We start from the raw sequence: 15,819 nt of genomic DNA on the forward strand, positions 1-15,819 counted from the left end.
TCGCTCGTTTTTAAAATGATTTGAATTTTGGAAGAAATCAATTTAATCAAGATAAACAAGAAGATTGTCTTCAATTAATATTTAGATGATTAGGGTTTGCTTCAAAAAAAATATTTACAAGTGATTAAATTTGAAAATCAAATGAAAAATAATATTTAAAGTATTAAAAAACACTTAAAAACATGTCATTTTAAACCTATTTAAAAATGTATTAAATAAATATTTTTTGGTGATTTTTTTTGGTATTCATAAAATACATATATTAAATGAGAAGTGTACAAAAAATGAAATTAAAATGAGTTAATTTGATTGGTTAAATTAATTGATGAAGTTGTGTAAAAAAATAAAGAAAACAAGTGGTAAAAAAATGGTTTTGTCTCCACTAGGGCTTGAACCCACGCCCTCTTTCTCACCAGCTAAAACACTTGCCAATTGGACCACGCGCGTGGTCTGTTTAACATTTGCAACGAATGAATTATATTTTGAATCAATTCCTAATTTCAGTTTCAAAATCTGGCGCCAAGAACACAACCCTAACTTGAATTTGAAAAATCTGAAAACTGAATCATTTTGATCAAGTGAATAGCCTATCTTGCTCGATTTTTCACAAGGAACATGATGGTATCATTTAATTTTATTTATTTTCACTCTAAGATCATTAATTCTCTGATGAACACGAAGAACCCTAATCTTATGATTCAATCTGAAATCGCGTATGTGCAAGTTATGATGCAATTGATTGAGGGTTAATGATCCTCATGTGTGCAGAAACAAGATGGTATGTTCATATTTCATTTATGATGCATGGAGAATAGAGTTTGAAGTTCAAGTGTACTTACCTCAAAAATGGCAAAACTGGAAATCGAATTCTTCAGTAGAGGTGTTACAGAAGTTGTTTGATGATCTGGATAGCTTCAATGGACCTTAGGGAAGGTGTTTGAATGCCTGGAGTGGATTGAAAACATCTGGATCATTCCATGGAACTCGATCTGCAGTATGGTTCATGTGAGGATCAAGCTTAGTGATTTTGGAGTTACAGGTCAGGGATGATGATTGGGATAGCTTATATATGGTATATAGGATGTGTTAGAAGCATTAGTTTGGACAGAAATGAGCTTGTGTGGATTTTGGCATGATAAGGTTCTTTATATGCATATATGGAGGTGAGATGATGATTCTGAGTTTGAGGTGTTTTTGGAAGGTTTCAAAGGTTCAAACAACTTCCATATGGTATTTGGGAAGTGTTAGAAGCATCACTTTGCTTAGAACTTCAAAGGTTTAGAGGTTGAGAATTTTACCTCTTTTGAAAACCATGAAACTTGCATTCTAAGAAAGGAAGAGAAAACCTATGTTTATGAGGTTTTGGTGTGATTTGAAGAGTGATTTGAACCTCTATTTATAGGCCAAGGATTCTGAATGAAGAGCTTTGCAAGTTGATCAAAGAAGTGATGATTTGGCTTAAGAGATAAAATGGAATCTTTCACATTAAATGCAAATGGTTAAAAGTGACTTAACCATGGTTATTTCTCAAGCTTCTTATCCTCTTCCATTCTGATCTCAAATCAGCAAATATCTACCAATTATTGCATCTATGCATCATTACTTGGATCATTTGGCAAAATGGTTCATAACTTTGGCAAAATGACTTGAAATTTCAAGTGAAAAGTTCACTAATGTCAAAATTCAAAACCATGGCTACACTCCATATTTTTTCATGCTCTTTGACATTTTGGAAAGCTCATATTACACACTTCAAAACCCTAGTTGAAAGTTTCTTCAAACTCTTTAAGGAAATGGGTGAAAAAGATCCATGAACTTTGAGAAAAATGAAGTTTTAAGTGAAGTTTTCAAAAAGTACCAACTTTGAAGCTCCATATCTCTTAAATGGTTGATCTTATGGAAAAAAATTATATGTGTCAAAGTTGTTTATTGGATCAAAATCTACAACTTTCATGTTGGAAGTTTTTTTCAGTTTGTAGGTGAAATTTTGAGAAATTCCCTTTCAAAGTTTGGAAAAAACCATGAAAAACACTTAGAAAAATTTTCTAAGTATGAAAGTCAAACTTTTGACTTTTTGATTCTTGATTGATTTTCTTGATTTTTCTTGATCAAATGACTTCTCATATCATATATTGATGATTTAAAACTTCAAAAGTCATGGTTGACCAAAATTCCCCAAAAGTCAATGGTGATCTTGTACAGTTGACTTTTTCAGACGAATCGCGTTTCTGGAGATTTCAAATGAAACAGGCTATCCTCATCAAATGAATGGTATGAATGGATCACATTGAGGTATTAGAGGATATTGAGCCATGGTTTGAGTTGTGGCACCATGTCCTGATTAAAAAGTCAGTTGTTCAGTGAATTAGGTCAAAAAACCCTAATTGTCGACCTGATGAAATTGATGACTGTGGATCTTGAATTGAGATGCAATTTCCATTGTATATTGTCATAGGGATTATTTGAGGATGATTGAGGTCTTTGATTGACTTCCTGGGGATTTTTAGGGTTTCCCAAAGGTGATCCCTGATTTCAGTCCCTGATAGTTCAAAATCCTGATCTGAGGATTTGTCTGATCAATCTTTGTGTAGGAGATGTTATGAGCCAATGGATTAGGTCAAAATGATGCACTTGAGGTCTTGATATCATGTCCCAAGTCATTATGTCAAATTCTGAGCAAAAGTCAGGAGTATGCTATCTTCAGTCAAAACCCTAATTCAGTCGATTCAGAGCCTTTGAGCTTGTTGAAATGAATCTCTGAGGACCAAATGTTGATTGTTGATGAAGATAGTTCTTTTGAGATGAAGGGAGAACAAAACCCTAATTGATTGTTACTTGTATTGATGAGTGATTTCCTGATTAAATCCTGCTGAGTCACAAGTAGCAAACACAAGCTATGCAATTTGTTAGAGATGCAAATGATGCATATGCAGATGATATGAGGTGGTATCTTAGGTCAAAAATTGGGGTATGACACATACCCACAGAGTGAAACATACGGTGAACCTCAGTCGTCAGACCCAAATTATTAAGAGTGTCATTACAGATATACCTCGTGGGGATAAGCTTACGCTTTAAATGAGCGCCATACCGGCGTCGGTGCTCCGGTTTGATGAAGATTATGTCATGAGGGTTTGCGTCTCTACGAGCACGCTGCCTTGCTCTTGATGATTCAACAACATCACCTCTTTGAATCACTTTCCTTGGAGGCATGATTGTTCCTGCACAACAAACCACACAACAAAATCCGAAAAAATTAAAGTATGGAATTAGAAGAAGAAAATACCGTGGCCGCGTAGAGAGCGGAAAATAGAACAACTTTCGTGAAGCGAGATTTCGTTTTGATAGGGGCAAGAGGGAAAAGTTTAGAGCTTTATGTGGGAGTAACAATGGAGGTTTAGGGATTTAGGGTGAGAGAAAAGAAGAAGATGAAGTGAAAAGAGGAGAAAGAAGAGTAAAAAGAGGGGAAAAAGAGAGGGTTTTCGGAATAAATGAGAGTAAGTGGTGGGGCCCACCCACTTAAGTGGCTGTTTGGGTTGGAAAAATTTGAAAAAAAAATTACGTTTCGCGCAACACGGGCCGTGTCCCGTGACACGGGCGGCCGTGTTGCGCCCCTGGCTCTGATGAATTGCACAAGCAAAATGATGGCACGCTCAGCATTCCTGACACGGGCCGTGTCCCGTGACACGGGCGGCCGTGTCAGGCTTCTGATACTTTGATGAAACACAAAATTTTGAGATTGTTCAGCATCTGCAACACGGGCCGTGTCCCGTGACACGGGCGGCCGTGTTGCGCCCCTGATTTCAGCAAATTGTTGAAAAAAAATCTTCCAAGTCCTGTCTGTCTGACACGGGCCGTGTCCGGTGACACGGGTGGCCGTGTCAGACCCCTGCTTTTACCAAAAACACGAATTTTTTTTCGTTTTTCTCATATATTTCACCTGCCAGCTTCTCTCCTACTGCAATTTAACCACCACGCAACAAGATTACCTATAAAAAGAAGGAAACACAAAAGCAACAAAAAAAACAAAAGAAAATCGATTTAAAGAAACACGTAGGTTGCCTCCTACGAAGCGCTTCGTTTAACGTCGCATGGCTCGACGGTCATTTGCCTCACCCAGTAAGACGCATGACATCCACTTGTCCCTTTGATTGGCCCTGAAAATACGGCTTCAATCGTTGTCCATTAACTTTAAAAGTGTCTCCATTGGTTGAGTTTTTCAACTCGATTGCTCCGTGAGGGAACACCTGGGTAATAACAAAAGGTCCGGACCATTTAGATTTAAGCTTTCCCAGGAATAGTTTCAACCTTGAGTTGTACAAGAGGACCAGTTGTCCTTCATAGAATTCTTTCCTCACGATCTTACTATCATGCCATTTCTTTGTCTGGTCTTTGTATAGCTTGGCATTTTCATATGCTTGGTTGCGGAATTCTTCTAACTCATGGAGTTGGAGAAGTCTAGAACTTGACGCTTTAGAGAGATCCATATTGAGAAACTTTGATGCCCAGAATGCCTTATGCTCTAACTCTAAAGGCAAATGGCATGCTTTCCCGTACACAAGCTGATACGGCGACATTCCGATCGGTGTTTTAAAAGCTGTTCTGTAGGCCCACAGTGCATCATCCAGCTTTATTGCCCAATCCTTCCGAGAGGAATTTACCGTCTTTTCAAGAATTTGTTTTAGTTGTCGATTCGAAACTTCAACCTGCCCACTAGTTTGAGGATGATACGCTGTGGCTATCTTGTGTTTCACATTGTATTTTTGGAGTAGTCGTTCCATAAGATGATTCAAGAAATGCGTTCCTTCATCACTTATTAGAGCTCTCGGTACTCCAAATCTAGCAAAAATGTTTTCTTTCAAGAACTTCACCACCACCTTAGCATCATTTGAAGGTAGAGCAACCGCTTCGACCCATTTGGATACATAATCCACCGCTACTAGAATATAATTCTTTCCAAATGAAGGTGGAAATGGTCCCATGAAGTCTATGCCCCAAACATCGAACAACTCTACTTCCAACATCGAGTTCTGAGGCATCTGGTTTCTTTTGGATATGTTTCCTGTCCTTTGGCACTTATCACAATGCCTCACAAACTCTTGAGCATTCTTAAACATAGTGGGCCAATATAGACCTGATTGCAGAATCTTCGCCGCTGTTCGATCACCACTGAAATGTCCCCCATAATCAGAAGCATGGCATGCCTTCAACACTTCTTCCTGCTCATTTTCAGGGACACATCTTCTGATCAAACCATCGACTCCTCTTTTGTATAGGAACGGGTCGTCCCATAGATAAAACCTGCAATCATGAACAAACTTTTTCCTTTGGTTAGAGTCAAAATCGTCAGGGATGACACCACCGACAATATAATTAGCATAATCTGCAAACCAAGGTACACCCGTCACTGCCAAGATGTGTTCGTCAGCGAACTCATCCTTGATCGGGCGTTTTTCTTCTGTCTCGTCTATTGGTGTCATTCGAGATAAGTGGTCAGCTACAGTGTTCTCACACCCCTTCTTATCTCGAATTTCAACATCAAACTCTTGAAGGAGTAAAATCCACCTCAAAAGTCTTGGCTTAGAGTCCTGTTTGGCAAAAAGATACTTCAAAGCAGAGTGGTCAGTATAAACAATGACTCTAGACCCCAACAGATATTGCCTGAATTTATCAAAGGCATAAACAACAGCTAACAACTCCTTCTCGGTAGTTGCATAATTTATCTGTGCAGGGTTCAAAACATGACTCGCATAATATATAACATGAAGCAGTTTCTCTCTTCGCTGTCCTAAAACCGCCCCTACAGCAATATCACTGGCGTCACACATGATCTCAAAAGGTAGAGACCAATCAGGGGCTACAACAATGGGTGCCGAGACTAATTTCTTCTTAATTGTCTCAAAAGCCACCGCACATTCAGCATCAAAAGTGAAATCTTTATCCTTAACCAAAAGAGTGGTTAAGGGTTTTGCAATTTTTGAAAAATCTCTTATGAACCTACGGTAAAATCCTGCATGTCCTAAGAAACTTCTGATACCTTTTTCATTCATCGGAGGTGGAAATTTTGAGATGACTTCAACTTTTGCTTGGTCCACTTCGATTCCTTTGAAGGAAATCTTGTGTCCAAGGACTATGCCTTCACGGACCATAAAATGGCACTTCTCCCAATTCAAAATCAAATTGGTCTGTTGACATCTTTCTAGAACAAGAGCAAGGTTAGTCAAACAATTATCAAATGACTTACCAAAGACTGAGAAGTCATCCATGAAAACCTCCATGTGTTTTTCAAGCATATCATCAAATATCGCTTGCATGCATCTTTGAAAAGTGGCCGGAGCGTTACATAACCCGAATGGCATCCTTCTGTAGGCAAAAACACCAAAGGGACATGTAAACGCAGTCTTTTCTTGGTCTTCTGGTGCAACTGCAATCTGGTTGTATCCAGAGTATCCGTCTAGGAAGCAATAGTAATCATGTCCCGCCAACCTTTCCAACATTTGATCAATAAAAGGTAGCGGGAAGTGATCTTTTCGGGTTGCTAGATTCAGTCTCCTGTAGTCAATGCATACTCTCCACCCTGTAACAGTCCTTGTAGGGATCAACTCATTCTTCTCATTTTTTATTACGGTTGTCCCTCCCTTCTTGGGCACAACATGAACCGGACTCACCCAAGCACTATCAGATATTGGGTAAATCATCCCAGCATCTAAGAGTTTAACAACTTCTTTTCTCACAACCTCTTTCATGGCTGGATTCAGACGCCTCTGAGGTTGGACCACTGGTTTGTGATCATCTTCCATGAGGATTTTGTGCATGCACATTGTAGGACTGATCCCTTTTAAATCTTCAATAGACCACCCCATGGCACTTTTATGTTTCTTTAACACTTCTACCAGCTTACTTTCCTGCACCCGTTCAAGGTGTGAGTTTATGATAGCAGGACACCTACTTTCAGCATCAAGGAAAACATATTTTAAATTCTCCGGGAGTTGTTTCAATTCAGCACCCTTCTTAGGTTCCTCTTTTTTTTCTTCAACCAAAGGTTGTCTAAGATCCTCCCACCGGTTTTGTCTAGAACTTTTTACTATGGGACTTGTCTCCATCATAGCCACAACTCCCACTTCTTCTTCATCAACGGCTTCCTCTTTATTGCACACAGACGAGCTCAACACTCTTTCCAAAGGTAATTGTTGTAGCTGCAAAGAATTCTCATTAGTACAAATTTGATCAATCACCTCAATGTGTTGACTAGTTGCTATATCATCCTTGTACTTCATGGTGTTGCGTACATCAATCTTCAGCTCTTCATCATAAACTTTCAGAGTCATTGTGCCTTCTTCAATGTCTATCAAACATCGCCCTGTCTCTAAAAATGGCCTTCCTAGAATAATAGGGATCTCCTCATCTTCTGGCATCTCTAGAATTACAAAATCCACTGGGAACACAAATTTATCAATCTTCACCAGCACGTCTTCTACTATTCCATAAGGTCTTTTAATAGAATGGTCAGCAAACTGGAGTGTCATTCTTGTATCTTGTACATTACCTATCCCCAATCTCTTGTAGATAGATAAAGGCATAAGGCTCACACTTGCTCCCAAATCAATTAGAGCTTTCTTGAATGACCTATCCCCAATTGTACAAGGGATAGTTACGGAACCTCGATCTTTCTTCTTTACAGGAATCTTCATACCCTGCAAAATAGCACTACACGTTTCGGTTAGAATAACAGAGTCACGATCGATGGTTCTTTTCTTGGAGATGATGTCCTTCATAAATTTTGCATAAGTAGGCATTTGCTCTAATGCCTCCAAGAATGGGATATTAATCTCCAGCTTCTTGAACACCTCCAGGAACTTTTCAAAATTCTTCTCATGTTGTCCTTTTTTCTTATTCCGTACTGGAAAAGGAAGTTTTACTGCCGGTTGCTGTTTTTGTTCAACCACATTCTCTTTCGGAGTCGGTTCCATCACCACCACTTCCTCAGCTTCTGGCTCATTTTCTCTTATCTCTAAGTCTACCTCCAACAATGGGTTCTCTTCCTCTTCATTATTTTCAACTACACCTTTCCCTTTACCGCTCCTAGTAACAATAGCACTTATATTATTATGATCTTTAGGATTGGTAACTGTGGCACTTGGCAAAGCGCCCGGCTGTTGAGTGTTTGCTAGTTGCTGTGCTATTTGACTCATCTGAATTTCCAGATTTTTAATGGAAGAACCCGTATTCCGGAAATTACTCCTCGTTTCTTCCTGAAACTGAGAGCTTTGAGCTGCCATTTTTTCGATGGCAATCTCCCAATCTGCTTTCCTGGGAGCTTGTTGCTGAGGTTGTTGATAGTGTTGTTGAGGAGGTCTATACTGTTGTTGCGACTGTTGACCTTGGTATGGAGGAATCCCTTGTTTAGGAGCACTCCCTGATTGATCCTTCCATGAAAAATTCGGATGATTTTTCCACCCCGGGTTGTAAGTATTTGAGTAGGGGTTGTTTTGTTTCAAGAAGTTTATTTCCTCTACTTGCTGAGCTGTAGCAACACACTAAACAGTAAAATGAGGTCCTCCACATATTTCACACCCTACCGGTTGACTTGCTTGAGCCGGTTGAACTTGTGCTACTGTTTGTTTTTCAAGACCCATCTGTTTCAATCTCCGCTCAACCTCCGCAGCTACCTGATCTTCAATTTTCACAACTTGAGTTGACAATTTCATATCCACTAATCCTTCAGGTTGGCTAACACTACGGTCATATAACTCCAAGTGTTCATTTGCCGCAATAGCTTCTATGATTTTTTTAACTCCGGTGGCTGTTGCAAAGTTGGATGAGCCACCAGCTGCTGTGTCAATCAATTGCTTAGTCTTCATTTTAAGACCATTGAGAAAATTCTGCATTTGTTCAGTGACGTCCATGTTGTGAGTTGGACAGGCTACCAATAACCTCTTGAATCTCTTATACGCATCTCCGAGTGATTCTCCTTCCTTCTGTTTAAAGTTAACAATATCATATCTCTTACGAATATAAACAGCAGCCGGAAAATACTCATTCAGGAAGGTTGACTCCATTTGTTGCCATGTGGTAATACTCCCAGCAGGTAATGAGTAGAACCATTCTTCAGCGTCATCCGCTAATGTGAACGGAAACATAACCAACTTCTTTGCTTCTTCAGAGTGTCCTTCTATCTTCAGAGAAGTTGTCATGGTAAGAAACCTTTGTAAATGCTTGTTAGCATCTTCATTTATTCTTCCCGAAAAAGGTTTCTTCTCCAGCTGTCGAATCGTTGCTGGATGCAGCTGAAAGTGAGCCACATCCACCGGTTGATTCACAATCGTCATTCGGCCAGCTGGTGCATTTGCTCCACCATAATCACCCAACAACCTTTCTACAGGGTCAGCCATCGTTTCTGCCTCCGAATCTGAATGCTCGGAATGAATGGAGAGGATTTCCTCGTTATCAGATTCAGAATCTTCCAGATTTTCTTCCAACGCTTCCAGTCGTTCTTGCTTTGCTTTTCGAAGTCTCGCTCGCAATGATCGTTCTGGCTCTGCGTCAAAAATAAATTCTGCTGAGGCCTTACCTCGCATACAAAGATTAGATGATTGTTAGTTATAAGCAAATGACATAACAGAAAAATAATTTTAGTTGCAAAGCAACAAAAATTCAATTGAACTATTCTTAAACTTATAATTTGGCAGTCCCCGGCAACGGCGCCAAAAACTTGATCGGTAAAATAGCAAGTGTACTATTTTCTACCGATGTAGTTATTAAAGTGGAAGTTATCCAAGTATCGATCACAAGGACTGCTGTGGCACTATAAGTCTTGACAGTAATTCAATTGAACAAAAAGCACAGGGGGTTGATTTGATTGGTTTGTTAAAGATCAAACTAAGTTGAAATAAGCAATATTTAAAAAAACGAGATTTTATAATCAAATAAGAGAAAACATGCTAGGGTAGATGTATGAACCGCCTTGTAATTCGTATGACCGCTATTTCATGAAAGATTCGTTTGTGTGAGTAAGTAACAATTCTTAAGAGTTATTTTCCCTAATTCCTTAGCGGAAAATCATATGGTACATAAATTATGTTTTAATTCCTTAACAACCTAACTTTGTACCAAGAACCATGTTCATGTAATCAAGAATGGGGTGATCACAATAGTTAAACCCTTATTCCTAAGTGATTTACTATTAGTGTTATAATTCAAAAAGCATTAACGTGGTTTGTCCGACCTAACGTCAATCGTAAATCAAGAATCTATTTTCCAATAGAAAAAAGCATTAGACACTTTGAATATAAACTTAACTCAATAAAACTTCAAAATCATAAAATAACGGTAATTCGATTCATTACATACTAGCAATTCAGGGACATCCCCCTAACATAAGGATGTTTAGCTACTCATAATCATGAAAATAATTGCAAAAGTAAGTGTAGACATTACAAGAGATGAGGATTGCTTCAATCTCCAATCGCTTCCGCTCTTGAAGATATCTCTTTCCCGAAACCCTTGCTTCTCTTTTCCTACGTTCAATTCTCTTCCTTTGATCCAAGATACCTCCATCCTCCTCAGAATTAGGTTTTAGTACTGCTGTTTCAAGTTTAAAACGTGCGAAAAGTCCATTATACCCTTAATGAACTCGGAGCCCTTAAAAATAGAAAATTGGAAAATTTGCTCGCGCCTGCCAACACGGGCCGTGTCCTGTGACACGGGCACCCGTGTTGGCCCCCTGTCCCAAAGCCTTCAAAATGCATCCTCCAGACTTCCTGACACGGGCCGTGTCCCGTGATACGGGCGGCCGTGTCAGGCCACTGATTTGCCCTTTTCTTCTTTTCCTTCCTGCTTCCTGACACGGGCCGTGTCCCGTGACACGGGTACCCGTGTCAGACCACTGGGTGCACCGAATCTTCATTCTTGCTTCGATTCCAGCTACTTTGGCTCTGCATTCTTCTTGTGAACTTTAACACGTAGACCTGAAACATAATCACTACCGAGACAAGCATCAAAGCATCTTAAAAACCATGAAATTATAGCATCAAAATAAAACACACAACTTAAACTAGACTTTCAAAAACGAATAAAAACTATAAAGAAAAGACAATTATGTTACCGAATTAAAGAGATTTGTGCCCAGAGATTGATGAAAACACAGTACAAATTGGTGGCCGATCAACCATTGAGCCACTACATTGTTGCTTCTGATCCAAAAGCATTTTAAACTCAACAAGCAACCTCTTATGATGCAGAAAAGGCGCTCCCAAGCATGCTTAAAGTTGGTACTTCACCATGGGAACCATGACTTTCATGTTCCTTCACCAAGAATCAAAGTGGGATAACTTGAACATGTGATCACCAAATCTGATTCCTTCACCCACAAACCCTAATTTTGGCCTATAAATAGAGGGTTTTTCCTCTTGCAACAGACACACCTTAATTCTCAAACTCACCCTCTCATCCAAAAATCTCAAAATTGGTCATTTGCATAAACTGGGTCATTTTGAATTCTAAGCTTGTTCAGTGTCAGACAAGCATTCAAACATCATCCATACACTTCATAGAAGCTATAGCAACCCTCACATTGCATCTATAACCACAATTTCACTACCCTCCATTTTCACTTTCACCATTTGCACATAGAATCGAGTTGAGCTACACAAGCTATCTTAGACTCTTTTGAGCATTCAAACACATAATATACCACCTATGGAAGCTTTCCAAACACTATTTTCACATCTGTAATCACAAAATCAACGTCCACCATATGCATTTGGCTCAGTTGCAGTTGAGGTCGGGGAGGAAGTTTTAGGAGGTCTCAATCCATTCTAAGCACATTAATACATTTCTTGAGGGTTAGGGAAGCTATCTGGATCTTTAAACCCGTTCTGTTATACATTGTTTACTAACCCACATGCATGAGATATTATCCATCCATCATTACATCATATTCATTCACACATGCAATGATCTTGAGGTATGATATCCTTTTGTCCATCACCATTTATATTTGAGTCTTATACATTGATCTCTTTGTTATACTCACTTTTTTACATTTATGATACACATGTTATCACACACATCACTTGAGGTATTCATGATTAATTGCTTAAGTTGTTGCTAAATATTCAAAGGGATGGGAATGGTATTGACTAAAAATTGTCAAGGTACTCAATCTCTTTTCCAAACTCTTTTACTTTATGCTTAATATTGTTAAAGCTTTGCACCCCAGTTATTTTAAAATGGTTTTGTATTATTAAAGCTCAACCCTTTTAAACTCAACCCTTGGTTTTGTATTGTTAAAGCTCAACCAACTTCTTTTAAAATCAAACCTTACCTTGTATTGTTAAAGCTTGGCATATTTTATAAAAACTTAATAAGTATTGTTAAAGCTTAACAATTTAAAAAACCCGTTGAGTATTTTTAAAGCACAACACCCAAAAAGAATTTTGCCACTTGGCCTTTTATTTTCCTTTTAAGAGGAACTACAAAAGCTCTGACTTCCTTATTGCACTTAAGGGGTATGTAGGCCTAAGATGTTATATATTATCGAGCTCAATTTTAAAATCTTCTTTTCCCATCCTCCCACTCTATTTAAACAAACAAAAAACAAAGGCATTTTATGACAATAATAAATAATAAAAAGGTTCCTACGGAGTACCGTAGATGTGAGGGATGCTTAAAACCTTCCCCTAGCATAAAAAACCCCCCGTACCCAAATCTCTGATAAGTTTATTAGTTTTGATTTTAAAAATATCTGTGGATTTTATTTTGGTCTTTCTCCCATTTCCTTTGGAAACAATAAAGCGCGGTGGCGACTCTGTTTAAAATATGAGTTAATACAATCAATGGCTTTAGTCTCACAAATTTCCCCGCTACACTTTCCACCTCCAAACCCACCAGTGAGCTCCCTCTAACGTCTTATTCCACCACCCATTTTTACTTTGCTTCAACTCAACCGTGCCACCTCCTTCAGATCACCAACTATCGTTACCCCACCTTCCTTGTTCATAAAATTTCGATCCCCACTACCTCACTCTTCATCCGCCTCTCAACAACATCATCATCACCACCACAAATCCCCTTCACCTCCCTCGCACCATACTCTCATAAACAGTTCCAACGAACAACCTTCTTATTTCGACCGAAACTCTTTCACATTCACCACAACCAAACTTTACCATTCACTTCTGATCTCCAATACTAAATAAATGAACCCCTACCGTGAAACCCTTCGACTTCAACTCCAACCTCACCGATCCACAAACCTGCAACCGTGAAACACATCACCATCAATATTTGGTTCCAAATTGCACAACATACTCCCTCCTCCTCCTACTCTATTCCGTTTCAGATCCAACATTCCCTCACATGTCTTCTATGCATTTCCCACAACACACACAATTTCATAGCATCCTGATCAAGGTTTTAAAAAACGGTTGCAGTCGCGACGCTATTTCGTTGTGATCGGGTCGGTACATGTGTGGCGGTGCTGATTGCGGTCGTCGCGATATGAATTAACCATAATTTCTTCTTGAATATAAAAATGGTGATAACGGTATCAGTATTGGCATCTTCCAAAACCGCTTTGTCGCAGCCGTTTTCGCGATCGCGGACCATTTTTTAAAACCTTAATCCTGATTTTGTTTTCATCAATTGTTCATCAGGTTTTTTGCAGGTCCAATAAGTTTGGTTCATTTTCGATTCAACAAGTTGGTTGATTCTGCATATTTGGTTCCAAATTTCAGGACTGGCTTTCGGTTCCGCTTAAGCTGCATTTCACTTCTGGGATTCTGATTAAGTCTAGTATTTATGTATTTTTGTATTTGTTTAATTTCTTTGGACATTGTTGGACTCTTGTTTGTAATTATGTAATGTTATTGTAATAATATAAACATATATGCGTGGTTGTGCTGGTTTATTTTTACTTTTGACATGTCAAAATTAGACTGAGCTTTGAAAACGTGTTAGCAACATCGTACGACTACTTGCGACACATTAAGCCGTTATGTGACAATTAGTGTGTGATTCTATTTCTTATGTTAACTTAATAATGCAAATTTTGTATACTTTTCAATACGATTGGGATGAGCGCATTTTGGCGTTAGCAACTTACTGGTTGCTATGTATTTACGTGTGTCATTTTGCATTTCGTTGTTGTTGTGTTGCATTATATCTTTTCTTTACGTTTCACACGATCTCTTGCGTTACGCTATGTCTATTCCTGGACGTTAACTCAATTCGCTCAATTCGCGTTACCTTTCGCTATGTTATGCCTTTCGTTATGCCTTTTTGTTATGTTATGCCTTTCTTTATGCTATGATTTTCGTTGTGTTAATTCCTTTCGCATCATTACGTTATCAATTGAGAAGGAAAGAATAACATCACGCTAACACTCTTTCATAAAACTAACTAAATAGGTCTTCTTGAGTACAATAGATGTGACGGGTGCTAATACCTTTCCCTTGCATAATCGACTCTCGAACCCTAATTTGGTTGAGACAATCATTTTTTATTCTTTTAAGGGTTCAAATGATATTTTCCCTAAACATCGGTGGCGACTTGGTTGTATTTTTATTGTTTCTTACATTAGGGAATTTTTCACGCTGCGACAGCTGGGGATAAAATCTCTTAACCGGGTCCACCCTATTTTAGTTTATGTTTGTGATGATTTTTAGCATGTTTATTTATTTCCTTTTATGCTTCTTTATCTTTATGTGATTTCATTAGTGTATATTCAACTATTGTATAATCATGTATGGTATGGTTGGAACTTATTGGTTATTGGCACATTGTGAGGAAATTCTATATAGTTGAGTTCGAGAAAAATCTAAGTTTAAGATGGTGGTTGTGTAGTGTTGGCCTTCGAGAGGTAGGACTCACTTGGTTGTCACAAAGATCCCACCTAGAGTAGATCCTCTTGAAGGTATTATTGTATAATGAGTAGTCATTATGACGGTAATATTTTCAAATAGGGTTCATGAATCTTGGGACCTTTCGTCTAGAACCTTGAACTTGTTGTTAGGAGTCAATGGTTGTGTAGTATTGACCTTCAAGACGTAGGACTTGTTGGGCATTATTTCAATCCCCAAAAATAAGGAGTTAAGGAGTTAATCCCTAGTCAACCCCTTTGAGCCTAGAAGTTGGTGTTTCTTTCTGTATGAAAAACCTCTTTAATATTAACCAGGGGCAGGGTAGTTGTTTGGTTAATTTGACAGTGCTGTCAAATTTCAAGAGAAAGCATCCCATTTGAGTTTCAATTGCATCCTCTCTTTGCAGACATCATATAGTGTCGAAGAAGTAGTAGAATCTTACAGAGGTTGTTACTCTCGAACCATCAAAACATGGAAGTCACATCCCTTTCAACAAAAAATAAATCAAACAAACAAATGTCATACAAGTTGTTCCAAAAATAAAAAAATCATTTAACTATTATTTTATTTAGTCAATTTCCATTAGTTTTATAACTATTATTTTTATTATTAATTTTTAATTAATTGAGTCAGCAGTCAAGTTCAAGGGTTCATGTCCGCAAACCTTAAATTCACGCCTAACCCAATAGTTTCAGATCAAAGTGCTAAAAATAGATTGAATCAAAATTACACAAATTGAAATCAAATATTTTCATTAAGTTTCATTGAGACAAATATTATACAGAAATCCCCAAAAACTTTTTAACCTAATTGAATCAGATTACATCACTAACAAAGTCACACCCAATCTTTCCTAACTTAACAAATCAAACATTAATCTTTAAAACTAATTCTAGCACTATAAATAAAAAACCTAATGAAGAGAAAAAAGGGACTACAAATTTGACTCAAAAGAAAT

The 15,819-nt window shown here is 38.2% G+C and overlaps 1 protein-coding gene across 1 annotated transcript; it reads right to left on the minus strand.

Annotated features, from left to right (window-relative positions):
• Positions 1–4,112: 4,112 nt before the first annotated feature.
• LOC131619017 (uncharacterized) lies at positions 4,113–9,392 on the minus strand. The gene is made up of 6 exons (XM_058890160.1): positions 9,148–9,392; positions 8,670–8,736; positions 7,809–8,537; positions 6,570–7,694; positions 5,763–5,942; positions 4,113–5,588 (listed from the first exon to the last, which is right to left on the minus strand). The coding sequence occupies exons 1-6, from the start codon at positions 9,390–9,392 to the stop codon at positions 4,113–4,115; spliced, it is 3,822 nt and encodes a 1,273-aa protein (XP_058746143.1).
• Between the last annotated feature and the right edge of the window lie 6,427 nt (positions 9,393–15,819).

Source organism: Vicia villosa, linkage group LG7, assembly GCF_029867415.1.
Source record: "Vicia villosa cultivar HV-30 ecotype Madison, WI linkage group LG7, Vvil1.0, whole genome shotgun sequence".
In the NCBI taxonomy this organism is placed as follows: Eukaryota; Viridiplantae; Streptophyta; class Magnoliopsida; order Fabales; family Fabaceae; genus Vicia; species Vicia villosa.